This window comes from Miniopterus schreibersii (assembly GCF_964146895.1).
Source record: "Miniopterus schreibersii genome assembly, chromosome: 16".
NCBI classification, from domain to species: domain Eukaryota; kingdom Metazoa; phylum Chordata; class Mammalia; order Chiroptera; family Miniopteridae; genus Miniopterus; species Miniopterus schreibersii.
In genome coordinates, this window is record NC_138116.1 from 1,409,503 (window position 1) to 1,433,070 (window position 23,568).

The following is a 23,568-nucleotide window of genomic DNA, read 5'->3' on the forward strand; positions in this document are numbered from 1 at the left end:
CAGGCGCGGCCCGGGGACGGCGGGGAGCCCGCGGGGCGGCCGTTCCGCTCAGCGTCCGGGAAGGAACCTCGGCCCGGTAAGTATCCGGTACCTGACCCACGCCGGCGCCCCGCTGGGCCCGTGTATCGGGTCGGTTCTCGTCAGGTGCGGACATTTGTTGCTAATCCTGAGCCGGGGGCATTTCCCACCGCCCGCGAGAGAGAGGGGAGGGGGGGACGGGCTGCCCCACGCGCCCCAACCTGCAGCCAAGGAACGCGCCCCTGACCGGGGCCGAGGCTCCGAGCGCTGAGCCCACCCGCCAGGCCCGGGTTTGGGCACCTTCGGACGGCGGCGTGAGAGTCGAGAGAAACCCGCGCGGGCTCCCGCGCTCGCGGTCCGCCCGCCCCGCCGCCCTCGCGCCGGCCCAGCGGGCGAGCCTGCGGCGCCCCAGGGAAGGGGCCCCGGGGGAAGGACGCGCCCGGGGCGCGCGCCGAGGAAACGCCGAGGAGAACAGAGCGGCTCCCACGGCGCCACGGGCGCTCCTCCGCCGGGGGGCCCCTCGGGTCGGGGGACCCGGGGGCCTTGGGGGGAGCTCGCAAGGCGGGGCCCAGCCGGAGGCCGCGGAGAAGAGCGAGCTGCGCTCCAGCGAAGGCGCGGCCCCCTCGGGTCCCGCGGCCCCGGCGTCCCGGGCCCGCTGCCCCCGGCGTGCCCGCCCCACAGCCGGCCCCGCGCAGAGGCTCGCCCACCGCGGGTTAGAGACGCGCCCCCTGAGCGGAGCCGGTTCCACGTTTCCCTCAGGGAGACCCCAGGCACAGAGGCTTCCACGGGCCTCGGCGACACCAATAACCACCGGTCCCTCGCGTCGCACCCGGCGCCCTCCGACCGCGGCGACAACGTACAAGCGTCCAAACGGGAGGACGTGGGCATTTGGGGCCCGCACCCGGTTCCCATGGAGGCGGGGCCGCAGCACCCGGGCTCCGCCGGCGCTGAGGTAAAGAAGCCACGGCCGCCTCCGCGCGAAACTCCCGCTCCTGCCACGCCCGCGCCAATCGCAACCCGCCGCCGCCGCCGACTTTATAGAGGGAGGGCGCGGTCCCGCCCCCTCGCAGGATCCTGCGAGAGCTCATATCTCGCGAGAGCAGCAGCAGCACCGCCCCTTTTCCACCGAAAGGAGAGCTCCCCGCCCCTCCCCCGGGACGCACGCTCGACGCACGCACGCGCGCGGCGTGACGTCAGTTCCCGGCGGCGGCAGCGCGGGGCCTTACTTCCGCTCTCCGCCGCGGCGCGCGCTCCGCTCTCCGCCGACGCGGGATCATGGCGGCCACGGCTACGATGGCGAACTCGGGCTCGGCGCGGAAGCGGCTGCTCAAGGAGGAAGACATGACCAAGGTGGAGTTCGAGACGAGCGAGGAGGTGGACGTGACGCCCACGTTCGACACCATGGGCCTGCGGGAGGACCTGCTGCGCGGCATCTACGCCTACGGTCGGTGGGCGCGGGCGCGGGCCCGGGGCGGGCGGGCGGGGCGGGGCGGGGCCCGGAGGCGGAGACCCAGAGTCCCCGCCGGGCCGGGCGCCGGCGCTCGGAGCCGCGGCGGCGGATGGGCGCCCCCCGCGCGCCGTCTTCGCTCCGCGGCCCCGCGTGTCGTCCCCGCCGGGCAGCCTGCCGGTCCCCGCGGGGCTGCGCGGCCTCCCGGGCGCTTCGGGGTCGCTGTGTCGGCGGAGAACCGTCCGCGGCCGCTGGTGCGCGGCCCCCGTGCTGCGCCAGACCCCGGGGGCTTAGCATGCGCCGGCCAGGCTCGAGCTCGCGCAGCGGTCAGGTTACCCTTGGGACACAGTCGCTCGCAGCCAAGGCTGCAGCTTGAGGCGGAGTGATGACTGAAGAGAGCGAAGCGGGGTGATGGAAGGAGATGGGTGAGGGGGCTCGCGGCACAGGCGGCGTTAGAGCTGAGGTCGGGGTCAGGGGGCCCGAGAGGAGAAGACTGGAGAAGCCGGACAGGGGCCGCGGCCGGGCCGTCCCCGGAACAGAAAGGAGCCCGGGGATGAGTTAGAGGGAGGCCGGGGCCAGGCCTTGCAAAGTGCCAAGCGAGGCGGTGAAGGGTTTGGGGGGCGGGCGCTGGGGGGTTTTAAGCTGGGGGGCGTCAGGTTTGCAGTCACAGGCTGCCCCGCTGTGTGTGGATGGGGGAGGCGGAGCAGGAGAGGGAGAGGAGGGCAGTTAGGCGGCTTCTGCTGGGTGCCCGGGGGAGAGGGCAGAGGGGGCGGTGTGGTGGGGGTGGAGCGCTGCTAGCAGGGCTCGCTGGTGGGCGAGTGTGAGCGGCAGAGGGGAGAGGGCCTGAGTAACTCCTGGGTGTTGTGAGTAGCGACGGCCCAGGCCCAGGCGATGCTGCCATGAGCTTAGGCGGGGAGCCCTTGAAGGAGGCAAAATCGGGGCTCTGTCTTGGATGTGGTGAACTTGAGGGGCCCACGAGCGGTCCCCGTGGCGATGTCGGGAGGCAGTTGTCCGAGCTGGGAAGACCTGGGGAGTGGTCTGCATCTGTGCTTCAGGCTGGGGCTGGGACTTCTTTTATCCAGCAGTCCCAGACGTATGACCACAGTTTAGGCAGAGCAGAGGTGCTACTGAGGGGGTGCGAGGTAAAGAACCATTGCAGCCCGGCAGGGTAGGGAGGCTGGCAGCTGTCCTGCCTCTTGGCACCCGGGACATCCCTGCCCGACCCTGTGCCTGGTGGTCAGGAGGGGGTTGAGTCATCCACTACATTTGCCTCTGTTTTAGGTGGGAAATTGTACTACATTTTAAAATCTACCAAAAATAGTTAAAGTACGGTTTTGTACATAAAGTTTTGTTTGCTTGGAGAATACCTGCACTCCTTCAGAATAGCCCTGTCCCTTGGTGATTTAGGCTGCTGTGAAAGAGGGATGGGGGTGCAGGACACTGAGCAGTGCTGCCCCAGCAGTGGGTTAGGAAAAGCGTGGTGACTACAGCACTAATAGGTTGAGTTTCCTTTTTTTAATTTAAAAAGTAATGAAGGAAAAGAAGTGAAGTGGGTTATTGTAAGGTAGTTAACGCAATAACGGAGTTGGAGTAAAAAGTGAGCCTCCCCACCCATACTCCAGGAGTACAACCACTAACATTTTGTTTATTTTAAACTTCTTGGGCTCTGTATATTCTACAGGGATGTCGCTTTTACAGAGGTTTTTCTGTACAAATAAGATCCCATGTTAGACAGCATAAAAATCTGCATCATCCAATTCCTTCAGCAGCTGTTTTGTGAGAGCTTAGTGTGCTGAACATTGGTTTAGGCAGGGGCTGGGGGGTGGTTAAAAGAGTCCATCTCTGCCCCAGGGAGCTCACAGTGTCTGGTTGTAAACATGCTGGCCTGGTGGTTGGAGCTAACTTTCTCTGTTTCTGTTTACAGGATTTGAAAAACCGTCTGCAATCCAACAGCGAGCTATCAAGCAGATAATTAAAGGGAGAGACGTCATTGCACAGTAAGTCCGCTTGCTCGGCAGGGAGTCAGATGCTGGTTGTAAAGCAAGTCCAGTGGACCCTAGAACAACGGGTTTGAGCCCCATGGGTCTATTTATTCATGGATTTTTTTTTTTCATTAAATACAGTAAATGTTTTTTCCTTACAATTGCTTAAGTAACACTTCCTTTTTCCAGGTTTATTGTAAGAATGTAGTATGCAACGTAGACAGTACATTGACAATTGTTTATGTTATTGGTAAGACTTCTGGTCAACAGTATGCTATTAGCAGTTAAGTTTGGGAGGAGTGGAAAGTCATATGTGGGTTTTTGACTGCGGGAAATTGGCATCCCTAACTCCCGTGTTGTTGAAGGGTCCACCGTATAGTTAAATGTTTTGGGTGACCGTTTTTCTGTTTTTATGTACTTGTCACTATCTGTTTCCTTGACTTTAGCCCCAGGGTGTTTTATTTGTATTTTTGTGTTCCCTTTCCTAGAAAGCTTTCGTTTTTTTAGCCAGTTTTATTGCCTATTGGTTGGCATGTGGAATTGTATGTAATACTTTTTATAAATAGCTTTATTCCTGATTTATCTAATTCTTAAATTTACTCGTTTACCAAAAAAAAGTTGGAGGACAGTCTCAGTCCAGATCATACTCATATAAAGGGAATGCTACCTGCTGGGGTCAGATTCTGCAGCTCCATCAGCCCTGCTGAAAAGCTCCTTATCACTGGGAGCTTAAAAGTGGTGGCATTGTGCCTGTGTCCCACCCCCTGCCATTATGGTGGTGGTGGTCTGTTTGGATGGTGGGGGGAGGGGCATCTGCTTGGAAGAAGCTGCCTGTGCCCCCACCCCTCAGCACGGCTGTGGTGGGCTCTGAACAGGGACAGTGGCATGGCCCGTGGCTCCAAGCCCCTTACCTTTGTGTTCTCTCCTAGATCTCAGTCTGGCACAGGCAAAACCGCCACCTTCAGCATTTCCGTCCTCCAGTGTTTGGACATCCAGGTGACTTGTTGCTCTTTTGTCCTGGGAGGTGCTCCCTTTTCCTCTGAATTGGCAGTGCTCAGAAGCACAGTTTTTATATAAAGAGTCTGAACTGCACACTAGTGTCTGAGCTGATACTGTCATAAATTCCATTTTATTTGGGCGGGGGATCCTTTAGTAGACATTCTTGTCTGCAGACGAGATTGCTCACCAGTACACCTGTTACTGCTGGGTTTGCGGTTTCGGGGATGTTACGTTTTGTTCACCTCTGTTAGAAATCAGATGTGCAGTTGATGCAAAATAATACTTGAAACCAACCTGAGTCTGAGTTAGGGTGGTCCATCTTGAAAATACTGAAGAGTCTGTTTCCTGGCAATTATTTCGCAGGTTCGTGAAACCCAGGCTTTGATCTTGGCCCCCACGAGAGAGTTGGCTGTGCAGATCCAGAAGGTGAGGCAGCCCCCAGGTGCTGAGGGTCACTTACAGGTCCTGCCCCAGAAGCCAGTGTGAGGCTGACTGACAGACTCGTCGAACCCTGTTTCTCTCTTCCCTCAACCCTCTCTTCCTGAGCCCTGACGTTTGTGCCATAAATCATTGTCGCACGAATTGCTGGTTTGTGTTAAGTCGTTTTTAGTGTAGCTTCTGTGATTCCAGTAGTGTTTGGCAGTCTTAGAATTATAATTCTTGTCAATACCAAAAACCCATTTTGATAAAAGAACTATTTTACACTACTGTGAACATTGTGGAAAGCTATACATTAATATTGTCTCTGGGTGGGTGGGAGTGTGAATCTTACACATTTCCTGGTTTTTCAGCAATTAACATGTATTGCTTTTGTAGTAAGAAACCATTAAAACTAGCTTCATTCTCTACTCCAGAAAGATTTCGTAGAAAGAGAAAAAAGGGTAGGGGGAGGAGAGTGGGGCTGTTTGTGGTGTAGAGTGGCATGAGTAGTGCGTGGTGGTCATGTTAACTTGGAGTGGAAATGACCCTGTCCTCCACCCAGGGCCTGCTTGCGCTGGGCGACTACATGAATGTGCAGTGCCACGCCTGCATCGGGGGCACCAACGTGGGTGAGGACATCCGGAAGCTGGACTACGGGCAGCACGTGGTGGCCGGCACGCCTGGGCGGGTCTTTGGTGAGTGCTTTGTGCTGCAAGAGGTGCCGGTGAGGCCGCGCTCGGTTCCTCGCACTGCCTGCCTGCCTGGGTCACATGTAGGACACAGGAGGAGGTCTCTGAAATGGCAGTGCTTTCCTGCTTATAGCGCAGGGTCTGATTCTTTCTAAACCTGGTTTTGTAGACATGATTCGTCGCAGGAGTCTCAGGACACGCGCCATCAAAATGTTGGTTCTAGACGAGGCTGATGAAATGTTGAATAAAGGTGGGTAACAGAAGAACTGATTTTCTGCCGACGTGTGATTCCAAATATTCACAGTGCAGGGTGGACACGTGGACCTGAGGAAAGGACTCTCAGCAGGGGTGGTGTGTCCATGGGAACATAAAACTTACACCTTTGTCTTTTTGTGGTCGGGTTTGTAAGGCTGATCACAGCCAGCACAGCAGCCTGTCACCAAGAGCAGACTCGTGGTGCTTTTTATGCGTCTGGTCAGCACAGGTGACCGGCAAGTGAGCTGAGCTGTGGGGAAAAGTTTTTTGTGTGAAATCTTAGTCTTACAGTCGCAGCTCTGCATCTAATTAAAAGTGAGGATTGGATGTGCACCGTGTGTGTCAAGGTGTGAGCCTTACAGTTTCCCGTCTCCCTTACCCCAGGTTTCAAAGAGCAGATTTATGACGTGTACAGGTACTTGCCCCCAGCCACGCAGGTGGTGCTCATCAGTGCCACGCTGCCGCACGAGATCCTGGAGATGACCAACAAGTTCATGACGGACCCCATCCGCATCTTGGTGAAGCGGTGAGCACTGCCTGCCTCCCCAGAGGCACTAAACAGGCACTGGGGGCTGCATTTGGGTTTAAAACACGAAGTCCTAATTTTCTTTTTTGAAAAGCCAGCTGCTTTTTTTTTTTTTTTGCGTTCCCTGTTGACCCTGTAATCCCAAATTTAAAAATTAGCTGCTGGTGTTTATTGGTGATTTGAGAGTAACATGAGTATCCTGTTGGACAGTAGAATGTTCTGTTTCCAACTGTGTTCAGGGTGGTGGTCATTGTTGGCTCTGATTCAGAGCTGGGCCCGTGTGGGAGAAGTGGTGGCTTCTAGGAGGGTGTGGCCAACCAGGCCAGAACGGCTGGAGGTCCAGTGGTACCTGGCCAGCGCTGCCTATAGGCCTGGCTGGAAGAGGGGGTGGTAATGGTTCATCTGTCTTGCAGTGATGAGTTGACCCTGGAAGGCATCAAGCAGTTTTTCGTGGCAGTTGAAAGAGAAGAGTGGAAATTTGACACTCTGTGCGACCTCTACGACACACTGACCATCACCCAGGCGGTCATTTTCTGCAACACCAAGAGGAAGGTGCGCTGTCCTGGCTCTTTCATACCCTCATGGGGAGAACTGCAGAACTTGGGGCAGATGTCGTATGGAGGCCGGAAGTCCATGCTTCAGGCTTGGTGGGCACGTGAGCTCCGGGACAGCTCCTCACTCTGCCCTTTAGCACAGAAGCCATGGACGAGCTGTGAACAGAGCGTGTTCAGTGAAACTGTACAGTGTTGATGCCAGTCCTTCTACTGAAGGTTCTTGTGTCACTGGTTTTAGGTGACCCGGGTCGTGGCATGCTCCCAGGTGAACACATTAAGAGGGTTTTTGCCCCACCACTTGCTGGGCAGTTAGTTTTCTCCACATGCAGTAGCGACTAGGCTGAGCTTTGGAGCCCTGGCTGCATGAGTGGTCTCGTTGCCTCTGCAAATGATGGCAGTTAAGTCCGGAGGACTGTCTCTGCTTTGTTTACGAGCTTACATTGCGTCTGCCAATTTGGTTGGTAGGTTGACTGGCTGACAGAGAAAATGAGAGAAGCCAACTTCACAGTGTCATCGATGCACGGGGACATGCCACAGAAGGAGCGGGAGTCGATCATGAAGGAGTTTCGCTCCGGTGCCAGGTGGGTGGGCACCCTCTGCACCTAGGCCAGGCTCTGGGCCATCCCTTCTCCTGTGCTTGTGGGGCCCTGCGGCTGACGGGTTGGGTTGGGGTGACGAGCCCTCACGGGGTAGGTTGGTGCCTCATGGAGAAGGCTACTTCTTTGATTCCAAATGGGATTTCTGTTTATTTCTGTAATTGGTTTTTAGCTTTGTTCCATTGTGGTCAGAGAACATGCTTTGTGTAACATACTCACAGTGCCTGGGTCCTTTCACACGTATTCTGTGCACTTGAGCAGGACAGGCACTGTGTGTGGTCAGCACTCAGGGTCCGGTGCACACCGTTCAGTTCCAGCTGCCAATTGTGTGTGTGTCTTGAGACTGCATGTGGATCAGAAGTGTTGGGTTTGTGGATGATTTGACTGTCAGGAAGCGTTTGTGTTAGCCATGCCTGTGTCGTCATTCTGTTCCCTGCTCAGCCACACCAGCTCTACAAAGCTCGCACCCTCTGCATCACAGTCGAGGCCTCCGCTTTGGGTGTGTCCTGCAGCGGCCCAGCTGGGTCTGTCTGCTCTTAGTCTGTGATGGTCACTGTCTTTTAATTGGAGCATCTAGTCCTAAGTTTCCACATTGGCCAAGTGCCCTTTCGAACAGTTCTTTCTGGAGTTGCCTCGCTCCTCCCACTGCTGTGGGACCCAGGTGGAGGTAGCCGGATACATCTTGGGCTCGTATGCAGTTTTGAGCTTTGTGACTGAGGTGACTGCCCCCACGCTTTTTCTTTCTGCAGCCGGGTGCTCATTTCCACAGACGTCTGGGCCAGGGGCTTGGATGTCCCCCAGGTGTCCCTCATCATTAACTACGACCTGCCCAACAACAGAGAGTTGTACATACACAGGTATGGGCGCAGGCTCTCCCACACATCGCTCTTGGCAGTGGACTTACTGGAATGTTCTGTGGTAGTTACTGACGTAATTTTGCTCTTTTTGAAGAATTGGGCGATCGGGCCGGTATGGCCGGAAGGGAGTGGCCATCAACTTCGTCAAGAATGATGACATCCGCATCCTGCGGGACATTGAGCAGTACTACTCCACGCAGATTGACGAGATGCCCATGAACGGTGCGCGGGTGGAGGGCGGCTTTTGTTTTGTTTTGTTTTGTTTTGTTTTGTTTTGTTTTGTTTTTGAGAAGTCTGTTATGACCCTTAAGTTAGATCTGCGTTTTCATTTTGTCGGTGTTTTCTTGCTTTCAGTTGCCGATCTGATCTGAAGAGCCAGAGGCGTTGAGGATGAACTGAGCCTGTCTGATGCCCCCTCGGGACCTGTTCAGGGCAGTTTCTATAGAAGGGCAGATGCACCAACCCTCCTCTTGCTGCCCCCAGGTCACGCCCAGGGTTCTGCCGCCGTTTCTGACCCATGTAAATAACGCTTTGTTCTCGGTCTTTTTCATTAAACATTTAAAACATTGCCCATGAACTCATTTCCATTTCCTAGGGTGCCAACAGCGTTCAGTAACCTGCTGTGTGGTCCCAGCAGGTCGTTTACCGCTTGCTGAGCTCTCAGGTAAAGCGGAAGCGGGGAAAGCGCTGCTCTCCTCCCCAAGCTGTTGGGATGGGCGATAGTCTCAACATCTGGGACACAGGGACTTGGAAATATTTTTAAAGTTCATCAGGCTCTTCTCCCTCAAGCACCTGAAATTGTGTGTTCGTGGAAGGAATCTCCTCTGAATTCCAAACACAGCGTGATTATTGGGGACTCAGATACAGTGTTTAGGGTGGTCACTGAGCAGCGGCAGAGGGAGTGGCTGCCGAGCCTCAGCGGCCCACAGTCCAGCGCGTCTCCAGCCAGGAAGGCGGCAGCAGAGGAGCCGTCTCCTGCCTGACTGCACTCCTTGTGGACGGGGGAGGGGAGGATTGCACATGAACATGCTCCAGGTTGGCCTTGGGTCTCTGGGCAACCCCTGGAAGGAAGAACTCGCCTCAGCAGGACTTACTGTGGGTCAGTGAGCTACTGAAATGGACCCAAGTATAAAAATCACAGTAAGTAAAAAGCAGAGTCTTAAATACAGGGTGGGGCAAACGTAACTTTACAGTTCATACAGAAAATAATACAGTAATAAGTAGTAATACAAAATGACTAAACCTACTTTAGCCCCACCCCGTATAAAGTCACAAAAAAGTTTAAAGCGAAATAAATGGAGAAAAGTACACCAGGGTTCCACACGAGGCACCATGAACCTGAGCAGATGTGTTGGTGGTGGGCAGATTCCACAGCAAAAACTATTACCGGGGGCAGAGTCTAGGGGAGGTTGGCAGCAAGGTCAACATCCCAAGGCCACCTGCACCCCTGTGTGCGAGCATCGAGCGCCGGAAAGGGAAATTTAAAGAAGCCCCTTTACAATAGCATCAAACACGGGAAACGGCTAGGGCTACGTCTGACAAAACATGCAGAACGTCGCCATGAGGAACCAGAGGTGCAAATACGTGAGAGATGCTGTCCTAATCCACCAGAACAGTCCTTATTTACCATGGCAGTTCTCCCCAAGTTGATCTATAGGTTCAACACAATCCTGCTCAAAATAGCGAGATTTTTGAGGGGAGGGAAATGTTGACAAGCGGTTTCTGAAACGTATATGGAAATACAAGGCACCTAGCGGAGTAAAACAACTACGAAAAAGAGGGCAACACTGCGGGCTTGCACTCCCCGATACCAAGAAATACTACCAAAGCCTGTGTGGACTGGCCTGAAGACAGGCCTGTGGGTCCCTGGGACACAGAAGGTCCAGAAAAGACCGCAGGTATACGGGGGGGTGGTTTCAACAAAGGTGCTGAGGCAGTTCAGTGGAGAAACGGTAGTATTTTTAACAGACGGTGCTGGAACAACTGGCCGTATGCAAGAAAGGAAAAGAGAACCGTGACCGTTACTTCACACACACCAAACCCAGCTGGAAAACCTGCATTTATAACTGTCCTAGACAAAAACAGGAGAAAAGTCTTAGGGACTCTGGATTTGGCAAAGATTTCTTTCAAACGGCGTAAAAAACAAGCTAGACTCAACTTTCACTCCTCAAAAGACATGAAAGTGAAAAGGCAAAACCGCAGGCTGCCAGGGGACCACACAGGCTTGGCTATGATCCCCCTTTTATTACAAATAATTGCACTTAAAGCAAGAGGTTTCCCCAGACCTGTGAATTCTTCCAAGTTCCCAAGACAGCAGCCACCCAGCTCCATCCTGTCATCAGTCAGAGCAGCAGCAGCCCCGGGGCCTGACTTTGGGGCGCAGGTACCACATGGTCCTCACGCACCACCTTCCCTGCCATCCGGGCAGGCCCCCGGGGGCGGCTGATGTGACAGGAATCCCAGTGACGGGCCTCGGAGAGCAAGCCTTCCAGTGAAACGCTCCAAATCCAGGCGACCCTCAGGGCACGGACCTGACTTGAGGTCTGGGTCCAAAAACTGATTCAGGTGCCCTGAGCCCAGGGCCCCAGCACAGGAGGTAGACACGTGAGCAGAGCTGGGTATTGAAGGGGGCGAGCACCGGGCTGGTGGGAACTCAAGGCCCCACTCTCCACGGCCCCGGTTAAGACCAGCTGATGAGAAACTGCTGTCCCATGGTCAGCAAGACAGGGATGTCCAGGGTCTGGGAAGGAGAAAGAACCATTGGCCGCCAAACCATTGCCAGCAGGGGGGAGACCCCAGTGCTCGGCAGACAGGAGTCTGGACACGAGCAGGTGGCCACTCGAGGAGACTTCTAACTGTCCCCTCCCCAGCTGACGGGACAATGCCCTCGGCACTGGCAGCCTTACTAAGCCATTTACCAAGTTGCCATCCACACAGACACAGGCAAAAGGAAGACACAGTGCAAGGGGGCCGATCCTCCCCCCACACAAGGATCCAGTCTCTCCCCATCCCTCGTGAGGCCCAAGTGTCCCTGGCTTCTAAACAGCATATCCTGTGATGCCAGCTGGGTGGACACGGTGTCACCAGGAGTCCTGGCACCTCCCGCCCCTCGCCACCTGGGGGACAAGCCCTATGGCCAGTCCTGTGGGCTCTTGCCTGGGTGTCAGGGCTGTAGGTGAAGTTGGAGACGGGAACACCGTTGGCGAGGACCTGCTGGGGGGCCAAGGCCACGCCCAGGACCGTCACCTTCCTGAGCTGCAGGGTGGCCCCCTCACTGCTCACGTGCACCAGCTCATTCACGATGGTATTCTGGGCCCGCAGAGAGACAGACAGAACCGGGGGTATGAGCAGATGGCCTGGCAGGAAGCCCCCAAGGATAGGGCCTCCGGACAGCACACAGGAAGGGCAGGTGGGCACTATGGCCCGGCCAGCTGGCACAAGCCCTGGATGTGCTGGCAGAGTGCTCAGGACTCAGGCAAGGGCACTTGGCCCTCAGGCCCTTCTCCTCCATGGGCAAAGACAGCCTGCACTTGGGTGAACCCTCCAGGGGACAGGTGGCCATCCCAGGGCCCCAGGCCCGGCTCCCCACCCCAGATCAGTGCAGTCACCCCTGGGGCGTCCCAGCCAGGGCAGGTCCAGGACTCACATTCCTGGCCAGGAGGACAACTTGCGTGTAGGCCCTGCGCTCCAGCACGCCCAGGCTCTCACCATCGTCCCAGAAGAGTTCCCCTCGGGCCACCCCGCTTGAGGTCAGGGCCGCGGCCAGCGTCATAGGCTGCTTGCGGGACTCTGTGGTTGTGAGGCCAGGGCCCTGGAGACAGGGTGGCACATGTCAGTGCTGCAAGCCTGGCAGAGCCTCCAGACCCAGGGCAGGAAGAACACTGTGTGGGGACAGCCCCAGGCCCAGGCACCAGGGTCTGCAGAATGGCCTGCAGTGGAGTGGCCTGGACCTCCGTGGAGGCCAGCCTGTCCCCGGCGGACCCCTGGAGGACGTGAGAGGACCACAGACGTTCGCAGACCAGCTGACTCCTAAAAAAAGCCAACAAAGCAGGCCCAGCCCCAGCCCAGTTATACCCTGAGCCTCCCGCCCTGGATCTGCTCTTCCTCTAACCTCAGACACGACCATCTCTGCCTGGGGCCTGGGGCTGGACCCTCAGCAGAAAAGAGGCAATGTGAGCCCCAGACAGATGGCCCGGGTGTCCAGCCCGGGTACCTGCAGGGGAATGATGTGTCCTGCACGGAGGTGGACGTTGATGGTGTCCAGTGGGGCCGGGAGCGTCACCCACTGCCCCTCGCTGTGGATGGCAGGTTTGAAGGGTGCTGGAGGTGGAGACAGGAGGCTGCCAAGGGCCTCTACTGGCACCTGGATGGGGATGGCACATCACCAAGGGTCCCGGTCATTTCCAAAGCCCCATGTGACCTCAGGGGCAGAGACCTGGCCACTTAGTGGGAACAGGGCATGAGTTGCCCGAATCCCCGGCCTGGGTGGGAGCAGGTCAGAGGACACTGGGAGGGGCAGGATGTTGGGAGCAAAAGAAGTGGGGTCCCAGCTCTTCCTGCAGCAGGGAGGCCCACAGGGCCCTGGAAAGTTACAGCTCAGGCCTGCTCATCTGGGAAATGGGTTCGTGCAAGGATTTCAAGGAATGAAGCCAGGGAGCACCCAGGTGAAGCCGGAGAGCACCCAGGTGAAGCCCCTGAGCCACCGGGGCAGACACGGCTCCTCTCTCACTCTCTGATTCACACCCACAGGACAAGGAGGAGGGACCCCTTTGGGGATAGGGACCCGGGACTCACCGCCTGCAGGTCGTACCAGGTGCCGGAGGGGAAGTAGCCAGTCACTTCCACCTTCCCGGCCTCAAGCACCGGCGTGATGAGCAGAGCCTCGCCCCACAGCAGCTGGCGGTCCACGGTCCAGGTGCGGGGGTCCTCAGGGAACCTTCCCACAGACAGGACAGGGGCATGGAGGCCTGAGGTCAGTGCGCTCGAGAGGCTGCAGCAAGGCTGGGAAAGCAGCGGGGCCCGAGTGCGGGGAGCCCCGGAAGCCAGGACTCAGGCGGGGCGGGGCCAATCCAGCCCGCGGTCAACACGGGAGCCCGAAAGACCCTTCCCCATCGGCACAGTGACAGACCAGGAGGAAGCCACCCACGACTCCTGTTTTACAAACTGTCCTTGCCTCCTATCTATCTGTTCTTAATGTTGGTCTGACCAGCGCTGAGTTGGTTACAGACTAGGGAGAGTATCTGTCATTTTATTGGTAACATCTCCTCTACTTTGCCTTCACAATTTCTGTTTTTCCAAATTACACCTGCCTCCCTTTCCTCTCTGCTGTTGCTGCTTAAGAAAGCCGTCTCCTGCTGGAGCCCTGGGACATGCTCACACCTGTCCCATTGCTGCAGCTCATTTTCAACAGTTAACTAGTTAACCCAACTGGAACTTCAGTTTGTGGGCAGAGGGGAAAGTAACCTGATTTTTCAAATTGCTAACTAATGACCTTACCACGTGAGGACCCTTTAGGCCACTGATTTAAGAGGCCACTCTAAGGCGCAGTATCTTCTCGTATGTGACCAAGTCCTGTTTCGGGGTCGTTTTCCCTTGACCAGCCCCAAATGGGTGCAAATGTGATAGTTTTTTTAACTTGTTTTTCCCCTGGGGGGCCTGGTCCCTGCTCAGCATTCTTCATCCCGGGCTTTTCTGGACTTCAATGCCCCCAGCCCTGAGCTGGCTTTTAAGGGCTGGGAACTGAGGGTGCAGGGGGTACCCCAGTAGGAAGGGCCCAGGTTTTGGCCTCGGCTCACTCAGTTGTAACCTGGTCCCGCTTGGTTCCAGGGACACCCCTGCAGCAGGACGGGCTGCCCCAATGTCACTGGGCTCACGGTCACCTCCTCCCCCAGGGCAATCGTGGGCCATCATCCGTGACCTGGGGCACTCACTCCAGGAAGAGGGGCCGGGCCACAGTGTCGCCCCTGGCGTGGGCGCCGTAGAACAGCGTGTAGAGGTAGGGGAGCAGCGTGTAGCGCAGGGCAAGAGCCTTCCGCATGGCCTGCTGCGCCGTCTCGCTGAACCGGTACGGCTCCTGCGGCTGCAGCGGTGGGGACAGAGGGGCAGAGGAGGCACCAGGCTCCAGGCTACCTGCACACCCGTCAGGAACCAGGTCCCAAAACAGAAGCCCCCTGCCGCCCGCCTACCAGGCTGTGCAGGTCGTTGTGGTTCCGCATGAAGGGATAGAAGGCGCCCAGCTGGGTCCAGCGCACGCACAGCTCCTCTGACGTGTTGCCCAGGAAGCCGCAGACGTCCGCCCCCACCAGGGGCACCCCCAGCAGGTTGAAGAGCAGGACTCCTGCAGGGCAGAGTCAGCGGGGGCCTCAGGCCGCACCCCTCCCACGCCCCTCAGTCAGTCCTGCGCTGGCCTCTGCACCATCTAACAGGGGTCAGCGGCAGGACAGTCTGTACCTGCTGTGCAGGCTGAGCCCTGACACCTGGGCAGGGGTGGGCAGAGCAAACCAGCCTGTTCGGGTTGAATGGCGTCCCCCCAAAAGATAACCTTCCAGCCCTAAGACCCAGTACTATGATTGGGACCTTATTTGGAAATACAGTCTTTGCAGGTGTGATCAAGTTAACATGAGGTCACTAGGCTCTAATCCCATGTGAGTGGTGACCTTATAAGAAGATGGAGACACAGGGAGAAAGCCATGAAATGACAGAGGTCAAGCACTGTGGACAGCAGCAAGCAGAGGCAGGAGGGATTCCACCCAGGATCCCAGAGAGAACACAAACGTCAAACTCCTCTCTGCAGGGTGGAGCAGGTGCTGAGACCAGTGGGGCAGGTGGCACCCAGCAGACTGAGCTCAAACGTGGTTTCCTACAGCTCAGGATGTGGGGGCCAGAAGGGGCATTGTGGAGGCGAGAATCTGCTGGCGCGCTGCGTGGAATGGGGATGGCGACACTGGGAAGAGGAGGGCCACAGGTGAGCCACCTGCACAGGTGAGGCTACTTGTACAGGTGCGCAGGTACCCAGTGGGCCCCGAACCTCCACATGAGTCAGCAGTGCCACCCACCATTGCAGCAGTGTATCTCTGAGCCCTGCTGAGCCCAGCGCCCAGCTCTGGATACACCTCCCGAGAGGGGCCTGGACCCCCTCCCAACAGGGCTCTCACCTGGCACCGACAAGGACAGCTGCTCCCAGCTGCTCCACACGTCCCCCGTCCAGTGGCCAGCATATCGGCCGTGGCCAGCAAAGGTTGAGCGGGAGATGACGAAGGGGCGTGCCCCACGAACCTTCACCAGGGCCCTGGGCAGAGCAGGGGGACAGAGCTGTGTGGAGCCAGTCACAGCCACCAGCACACCTGGCCATGCAGCAGGGGACAGAGCTGGGAGGGAGGAGGGAGGCGAGGCCACCACGGACACCTGCTGGGCAGTCAGCCCTGCCCGAGCACCTGACCACCCTCAAAGACGCATCACGTCACAGGGTGGACAGCATCCCTCCTGGTTCGCTGGGGCTGGGGCCTGGTCAGCCCACACCTTCCTCTGAAGCGCTGGGCATGCTGTGGGTAGCAGTGCTTGGGCCACCAGCTGGCCCCTGGGGGGGGCCTGGGCTCCCTCCCTCCCTCCCTTCCTGCCCCACGCCCACCGCCCCTCACAGGGCCCTCACCTGTGGGAGGCCAAGGCTTCGGTCAGGCCATACAGGTTGTGCAGGTTGTAGTGCGAGGAGAGAAACTGGTGGCTGGAGGCACAGATGGTGGTTGCCCGGAGGGTCCCACCAACCACCCCTGGAGGAGAGGGGCGGTGTTTCCGTGGAGCCTCCGCCTGGAGGGCTGGTGCCCCCCCATCCTGGGAGTACCCTCAGAACTTGGGGCTCATCCCTGTACTGTCTCCACTTTTCCAAGGCTGCCCTTTGCAGACCCCAGGCTCACTTGCACCTGCCCTTGACCTGCCCTTGACCCATTTCAAGTCTCTATCCATTTTCCTAAGCCCAAAATGCCCTCCCTCACGGGGCCTCGCCTCAGCTGCATGGCTGGGGTCTGAGTTACATGGCTGGCTCTCCCACACCTGAACCTCATTCCCGGGTTCCCCCCTTTCCTGGTTGGCTGCACCCATCAATTCCTCAGCAATGACAGCTTCGAGTCTCCCAAACCAAGGGACCCAGCCCTGAGCCATCAAATCCCAACAACTGGTGCCAGGGGGACGGCAGGTGGGAGAGCTCACCTGGCATGTAGGGCGGGTTCTCCAGGTCATTCTCAGGGCAGCCATCCACGGAGCCCTTCACAAAGTTGGACGGCTCGTTCATGTCCTGCAAGAGAGGCCCGGGAGGTAGGCCCTTGTCCAGGGCAAAAGGTGGAGCCAGTTCTGAAGTCTCAGGGACCCCAGGGGCCGGGGCCACACTCACAATCCACATGCCGTCGAAGGGCACCTGGGCATGGAACTCGGCCACCATGTCCTGCCACCAGTCAAGGGCCTCGGGGTTGGTGAAGTCAGGGAAGGCAGTGGGCCCTGGCCACACCTGGATGAGAGGCCAGAGGAGAGAAGCCCAGGGTCCCCTGAGGGAGGACTCGAGGTGGCACTCCCTGTCGGGGGCCACCCCCCCCCCACTGGGACCCCACCCGGCTCGGTCCCACTGGACAACACCCTCTCCCTGAATAGCGGCCTGTTCCCACTGGCTGGGTCTCCCACTCTACCTTCCCGACCAGCGGCTGCCCGGTCTCGTTGGTGATGAAAACTCCCCTCCGCAGACCCTCGTCGAAGGGGCGGTAGCTCCCCGGGGGGCCGGAGCTGCTGATGGCGGGATCCTAGGGGTGAGAGGAACCAGTGAGAGAAGGGAATGCCCCAGGCCTTGGCCCAGTCACTGGGAAAAGGGGACGTGCCCTCGACAGAATGTTAACCAGGCCCCGTCGCAGTACAAAGCCGTCCGTGTGTGCTGCACACCCGAGCGTGTACACACACAGGTGCACACGCTCACGTCTGCCCCATAGGGGTGGAGCCCAGGGCAGCAGCTGGCCACAGGTGGGCACACCTGGATGCAGGCTTTACCTCCGCTCCCAGGATTCCAGAGTTTCACAGACGTTGTGCAACGAGCCCTTATTTCTTTCAGATTAAAGAGTGAAGCCTGCATCTGCTCCCTGCTCTGAGAGGCCACAGATGCTAACTGCCCTCAGAGGGGCCGAGCTGAGGAGACCACCAGCATAAAATCAAAGGGATTTCCTCTCCCGGTGTCCACAGTGGGACCACCTGGTCTCAGCTGTCCCTCCGCTCCTCCTCCTTCAGCCACGGGGCTGGGCACTCGCCCGGCTGCACCAGCCCCCGAGTCACATCCCTCTGGCTGTGGGAACTGGCCCAGGCGGGGTGTCTCTGTGCTGGGCCCCTCAGTCCTGCTGCCTTCCCACGAGACAGAGCTGACCTGGGGGGGCAGGGCCAGGAGACAGGTGCGCCCCTGCACACACCCTTCCAGAGCTGGGTGATGTCAGCTGAGCGTCTCCCCTTTGCTCTAAGCCAGTCGGGTAGCCTACAACCCAAAGGATCCTGAGCAGCAGACAGATGTCTCAGGGACCCTGACGCTAGACATCACTGGCCAGCAGAGGCCGAGTCTGCAAAGCTGACGTCCTTCCCTCTCAAGGACACTCAGAAAATGTCTGTGCCTATGGCAGGTGTGAGGAGGGTGCCACCTGGAGTCAGAGCCACCAAGACTGGGTCAGTTTCACAGGCGGGGTGGGGGCACTCACCACAATCATCACATATCGCCGACCGCCCTGGTGGAGCTCCTGTACCATGGCCGGGAAGTCCCCGAAGCCGTCCTTGTTGAACGTGAAGTCCCTCCTGGCGTCCATGTAGTCCAGGTCATTCCACTGGACATCCTGCAGCCAGGCACCGGGGTGGCTATGGGGCCTGGGGACTGTCCCCGACCAGCCCGCACCACCACCTCCGGGACCCTCCCCAGCACTCACCAGGGGGAAGCGGGCCCTGGTCATGTTCTCCACCACCTGGCGGGTGATGGCGGTGGAGGAGTAGCCCCAGCGGCAGAGGTGGAAGCCCAGGCCCCAGTACGGCGGCATGAACGGGTAGCCTGGGCAAGACAGGTGGCGGGGTGGGCGGGCGGGAGGGGGTGGTGAAAGGGGGCGGACAGGGCGGGGAGCAGGCCTACCTACAACGTCCAGGTACTGCTGCACCACGCTCTTGGGCTCCGGGCCCAGGAACACGTACACGTCCAGGATCCCCCCTGTTGACCTCCAGCTGAGGGCCGGGTTTGGCTGCAGGACCACGTCTGGGAGGAGCGGCCCTGGGGCTCAGGGACAAATACCCGCCCGCCCCCCCAGGGCCCTGGGCACCTCACAGATGGGCCAAACTACCTCTGGAGAAGGGGGTCATCCCATGGGGAGCCTGGGAACAGCCTGCTTAGGGGACAGGGGACCCTGAGGACCTGCTGAGGACCCTGGAGCAGGACAGGAGGTCGCTGAGCAGCTGGACCTCAGGATTCCTCTTTCTGGCCTCTGCCCACCCCCAGAGCCAAGGGCAAAGCTAGAGAGGCCACGCCCACTGGACTCATTTCTTAGAAGAGTAAACAAGGCCTGACCCCTGTCCACAGCCCCCTCCCCAGCCCGTGGGGGCAGATGCAGAGACCCCCACACTCCACCTACGAAGAGGACGTGGCCGTGCCTGGGGAAGCCCCTGGCCTGGGCGCTCGGAACCAGCCGGGGGTAGGGCCTCAGCCGCTTGCTTACCCATGGCGTTGCTGTTCAGGAGGAAGACCCCGTGAGCCAGCCCGCCGTCCTCCAGCACCAGGTAGAAAGGGTGGGACCCATACAGGTTCGCGTTGGGCTGGGACGCAGAGGACAAGGCACTTGGCTCCCTCACCCCAGTGGCTCCTGCCGTCCAGGCCCAGCCCCGGCCACCCCTTTACCGTGGGCGCGATGTCCCGGTTCCAGAGGGTGATCTTGGTCCAGTTGGTGCTGAGCATGAGGGGGCCCAGGTGCTCGGCGAGGCCAGTGATGTGAGGGGACGGCAGTGAGGTGGAGAGCTGCAGAAACTGGTCAGCGAAGAACAGCGGCGCCACCGTGGTGTTCAGCCTACCGGGAAGAGACCAGGTGGCCTTGCAACCTCGGGGGCCAGAGAAACCCAACACGAATCCCCCGGGAGAGACCCCCAGGCCCTGGTGTCCCCTGAGGAGGGTAGAGTGGCCTGGCCAGCTCTGGACACACTGAGCTCCGGACAACGGCAGCCATGTGAGGCCAAACAACCTGGGGTACCTGACACGGAGTGGACAGCACCCAGAGCACATCCAGAAAAGGGATGCTGCCTGGCTGTGCCCACACCACCCCGAGTGGACTCCAGGAGCAGGTTGCCCCATGAGCCCTGGCTGCAGCCAGGTACTGGGTGCGAGCTGCCACCAAAACCTTCCTGACCTAGGAGTTGTAGCCCTGAGTTCCCAGCAAGGAGGCCTGAAGGGGAGGGTGGGCCAGGACAGGGTCAGGAACGATGCCATCCCAACCCCCCAACCCTCCCACCCGGGGTCAGGGCACTCACAGCACCCGGCCATCCAGCTTCCTCCGAACGATCACCCCAAACGGCTCCTCGGAGAACTCCACGCTGTAGAGCGTGGACGGTGCCCGGCTGCGGACATGCGGGGTCTCCAAGGGCACCTCGTAACGCCTGCTGGCCGGATCTTTGATCTAAACGAGAGCAGTCGTATCTTGAGTCAGCTGCCATCCCGGCTCCTGCCCTCCCCGAGCCTCGGTTTGCTCACCTGTAGAGCCAAGAGCACACCTGCTTGGGTTGCCGGGTGAAATACAGAACACCCAGTGAACCCAAATTTGAGAGAAACAATTTTTTTAGCGTAATAAGTGTCTCAGGTAGTGCATGAGACCTACACTGAAGACATAAACTCGGTCCTTGGTTATGTGGTTCCTGTTTACTAGGTTTCCTGGGTCTGGCAACACTCTTCCGCCTGGCACACCTGGCACAGGGTGAGTGAAAAACGCAATGAGAGCCCAGCTCTTGTCTGGTGCGCAGAACCACTCAGTAAACGATGGCATTTCGAGTGCTGTTTAAACAGGGCCACCAGAGCTGTATCTAGCTCCGGCCTTTGCGTCTGCACATTAACTCGGTCCACAGAGTGTCACAGGGCACTGCTCTGTGCCAGATGGTGCTCCATCGGCGGGGACACCGCAGACAGAAGGCCCTGCCTCGGGGACGGACAGTCGGTGGCTGGGGTCCCACCACCCACTGCCTGCTCTGCTCCCCCTTCCTCCCTCCACCGTCTCGCTTGCTGAATGCAGGTCCTGGGGGAGATGTCACTTTTGGGGGAGGCCTAACCTCCCTCCACCATGCATGAGCATCACCCTCCAGAGCAATTCTAGAACCTTCTGGTCACGGTGTTAGTGGTCACTGCTCCCTGAGTGCGGGCACTGTGCTCACTCCAGGACTCTCAGCGAGGGCACGATACATATTTTTGCAATAAACAGACACCCAGTCGAGCCCGTGTTTGTCCCGTCCCCACACCCTGTCCTGCCGCGGCAGGTGCCCGGCCCCCCCTGGCCCACACACCGTGAAGTGCAGTCGGCTCTCGGTCTCCACCAGCACGTCCAGCCGCAAGGTCAGGATGTCCTTGGGGAAGAAGGTTGGGGTGGTGCGGGTCAGGCTGGCCGTGTAGCCGGTGTCCGTGGAGGTCAGGTTCCCCAGCGTGTAGCTCGGGTAGCTGGGGGGGAAGAAACACCACGGCGGCCCCATCTGGGAGCCCCAGGGCTGCCCCACGGGCACATAGCAGCATCCCCGGGCCTCACACTGCTCCTGGGTGATGCCCTTGTCTGGGGCGCAGTCGAAGCGGCTGTTGGGGGGCACGTTGCACTGTGTGGGTGTTGCTCCAGGGCGGGGCTGGGGCCTCAGGCGGCTGGCTCCCTGCTGGGGAGCTCGGTACCCCTCCTTGGGTACTGGGGAGGAGCCACGCAGCTCTCGGGGGGCCACTGCCAAGTCATGGAGCAGGATGTGCCCCAGAAGGGCAGCGGTGGCCAAGGAGAGGAGGGCATAGACCCCCAGCAGGCGGCGGGAGCAGGGCGGCCATCTCACGTCCATGGTCTCAGTGCCTGTGGGGACCAGTTCCGGAGGCCTGTGAAGAGAGGAATAGGGAAGTGGGGAGCAGCCGGGGCCTCGGGGACTGTCCAAGCAGCTTTCAGACATGAACCTGCGCGGGCCGGCTGTGCGCAGGGCAGCGGTGGGGTCTGCCGAGGAGGGGGCAGGCAGCTGGGGATGGGTGAGCTCGCCCAGCTCTGTTCAGACAGACGTGGGGGAGGGGAGAAAGGGGAAGGAGGGAAAGTCCCAAATAGGGGGTTGCAGAATCCCGTGAAATGTTACCAATGAAACGCACTTAGAAGGCCTGTAAAAATGAATTAATGACACAAAAAGACCCACATGATACAGTGACAGGTGGAACGAGCAAGTTCCAACAGCACACGGCTGAGACCACCTTTGCAGAAAGGCGGAGGTTATTAAATTGTGACCAAAGGGGTGCAAGTGGAGGTGCCCTTAGGGGGACGCCCCCCCGCCCTCTGTCCCCCCCTCGCTGACCTGCATGTGGATACAGCCTGGGGAGGCAGGGATGGCAAAGCCACGGGAGGGAGGCCTGGCCCCGGGAGGGGAAGCTCAGAGGCCCTCGGAGCCCCACCCGCCAGAGGCCAGGTTCGGGGAGCCTGGCTTGGCTGGGGGAGCCTGGGTGGTCCTTGTCTGTCTCTGTCACAGCAGCTGCACTGGGCCTCACTCGTTCCTCCGGAGTTCAGACTGTTATTACCTTCATTTTGCTCACCTGCACGTTCTGAATGTTTTATAAGAAACACTGTTGGTCTAGCTCCTCCGAGATGCAGAGACACCACCGTGGGACTAAGGGGGCGGGGATTCTATTAAGGGGAGTCCTTTCTGTCTGAGAGAAAATGGGGAGGTTGCCGGGAGGCTGGGAGAGCCTTTACACCCCTGAAAGTCTGACCCCACGGGAGGGTGGGGATGGCAGCGGGGTCCACGCCCTCTCAGGGCCTGCCAGCCTCCCAGCGTCAAAATGTGTTCACCGGCTCGGACGCTCTCCAAACCCCAAGAAGTTTAGGATTTTACTACGTAGGCGCCATTGGTTAGATCACTGGCGTTGGTGATTAATCACCAGCCCCTCTCAGCTCCCCAGAAGCTGGGGGTGAAAGTTCCCACCCTGAGACTCTGGGACCAGCCGTATAAAATACACCCACCACTCCCAAGGTACCAGGGGTTGAGGAGTACGGAAAAAAGACTACATATTTCCCATTTCTATCACGGTGTCCCTCCCGGACACCTCTGGTGCCTTGTGATGGTGACTGAGAAACTGGGGGACTCAGAGCCTAGAGCAGGGTCGGGGTGAGGGGCTCCCGGGCGATGCCCCCCCGCCCCACCCAGAGTCCAGAAGCTGCAGGTGCGCAGGGCGGGGAGAGATCCCAGAAATGGGGAGAGCCGCGGGGATGGGGGGCGGGGGTGACACTGTGCAGAAAATGGGAAGAACTGAAGGTCAGGAGGTCAACGGCGCGGCTGTCCAGCGGCCTGTCCCCGCTTTGCGGGACGCGGGTCTGGCCGCTGCTCCCGGCCAGGGTGGCCGTGCAGCCCCGCTGCACCCCTGCAGGGGAAGCGAGGGCTCGCCTGTGCCTCAGTTTCCTCCCTGTGACACGGGCCAGCGCGCCTCAATAAGGACCGTGCAGTTTCGGGGGTCCCCACGTTACTGCTGCCCCCGCCACGCGCGGGCCCTGGCACGACGTGCGCAGCTTCTCCGACAGGAAATCGCTGACGCCCCGTCGGTGGGTCCATCCGCCGATCCCTCCCGCTTCCGGGCGGCCATGGGGTGCCCGCCCCGCCCGGCCTCTCGCCAGCAGGGACGCGGCGCAGCCGACCGCCCCGGCCCCGCGCCCGCACCGCGCCCAGCCCGCGCCCGGCCCGCTACCCGCCAGCCGGGCCCGCTCACCTCCGCGCACGCGCGCCCGGGCGGACGCGCTCACCTCCGCGCACGCGCGCTCAGCCCCAGGCCCGGCCCGCCTTTGCGCACGCGCGCCCGGCCCGCAGCTGCCGCCGGCTGCAGGCCGTCAGGTGCTGGCGGACGGAGGTTCAGGCCGAGGCGGCGGCGGACCACGTGTCCTGCCGCCGCGCAGGCGCCCTGGGAGAGGCTGCGCTCCTGGGGCCGCGCGCCCCCTGGTGGACGAGCGAGCCGGGCTGCGAGCGGTGCCCTGGCCCGCCTCCAGC

General features: G+C 59.4%; 2 protein-coding genes across 5 annotated transcripts; one reads left to right on the forward strand and one right to left on the reverse strand.

Moving 5' to 3' along the window:
* Positions 1–1,166: 1,166 nt before the first annotated feature.
* EIF4A3 (eukaryotic translation initiation factor 4A3) lies at positions 1,167–8,911 on the forward strand. Its single transcript, XM_081115833.1, has 12 exons — positions 1,167–1,462; positions 3,390–3,462; positions 4,377–4,443; positions 4,810–4,872; positions 5,429–5,561; positions 5,725–5,805; positions 6,195–6,336; positions 6,750–6,888; positions 7,356–7,471; positions 8,236–8,343; positions 8,438–8,565; positions 8,698–8,911. The coding sequence occupies exons 1-12, from the start codon at positions 1,294–1,296 to the stop codon at positions 8,712–8,714; spliced, it is 1,236 nt and encodes a 411-aa protein (XP_080971959.1). The 5' UTR covers positions 1,167–1,293; the 3' UTR covers positions 8,715–8,911.
* A 1,629-nt stretch (positions 8,912–10,540) lies between these two features.
* On the reverse strand, positions 10,541–23,422 carry GAA (alpha glucosidase). 4 transcript variants are annotated; one of them, XM_081115830.1, is made up of 21 exons: positions 23,294–23,339; positions 22,127–22,240; positions 20,875–21,433; positions 19,855–20,000; positions 19,232–19,397; positions 19,053–19,149; positions 18,476–18,595; positions 18,279–18,397; positions 18,057–18,188; positions 17,016–17,126; positions 16,727–16,840; positions 16,546–16,630; positions 15,992–16,109; positions 15,498–15,631; positions 14,529–14,680; positions 14,274–14,422; positions 13,138–13,279; positions 12,557–12,706; positions 11,990–12,154; positions 11,500–11,652; positions 10,541–11,083 (listed from the first exon to the last, which is right to left on the reverse strand). In XM_081115830.1, the coding sequence occupies exons 3-21, from the start codon at positions 21,397–21,399 to the stop codon at positions 11,024–11,026; spliced, it is 2,838 nt and encodes a 945-aa protein (XP_080971956.1). In that variant the 5' UTR covers positions 21,400–21,433; positions 22,127–22,240; positions 23,294–23,339; the 3' UTR covers positions 10,541–11,023. The 4 variants fall into 4 exon arrangements, with proteins under 4 accessions (XP_080971956.1, XP_080971957.1, XP_080971958.1 ...); XM_081115831.1 differs by having other exon boundaries at positions 22,127–22,236; positions 23,294–23,317; XM_081115832.1 differs by lacking the exon at positions 22,127–22,240 and having other exon boundaries at positions 23,328–23,422.
* Positions 23,423–23,568: the final 146 nt, after the last annotated feature.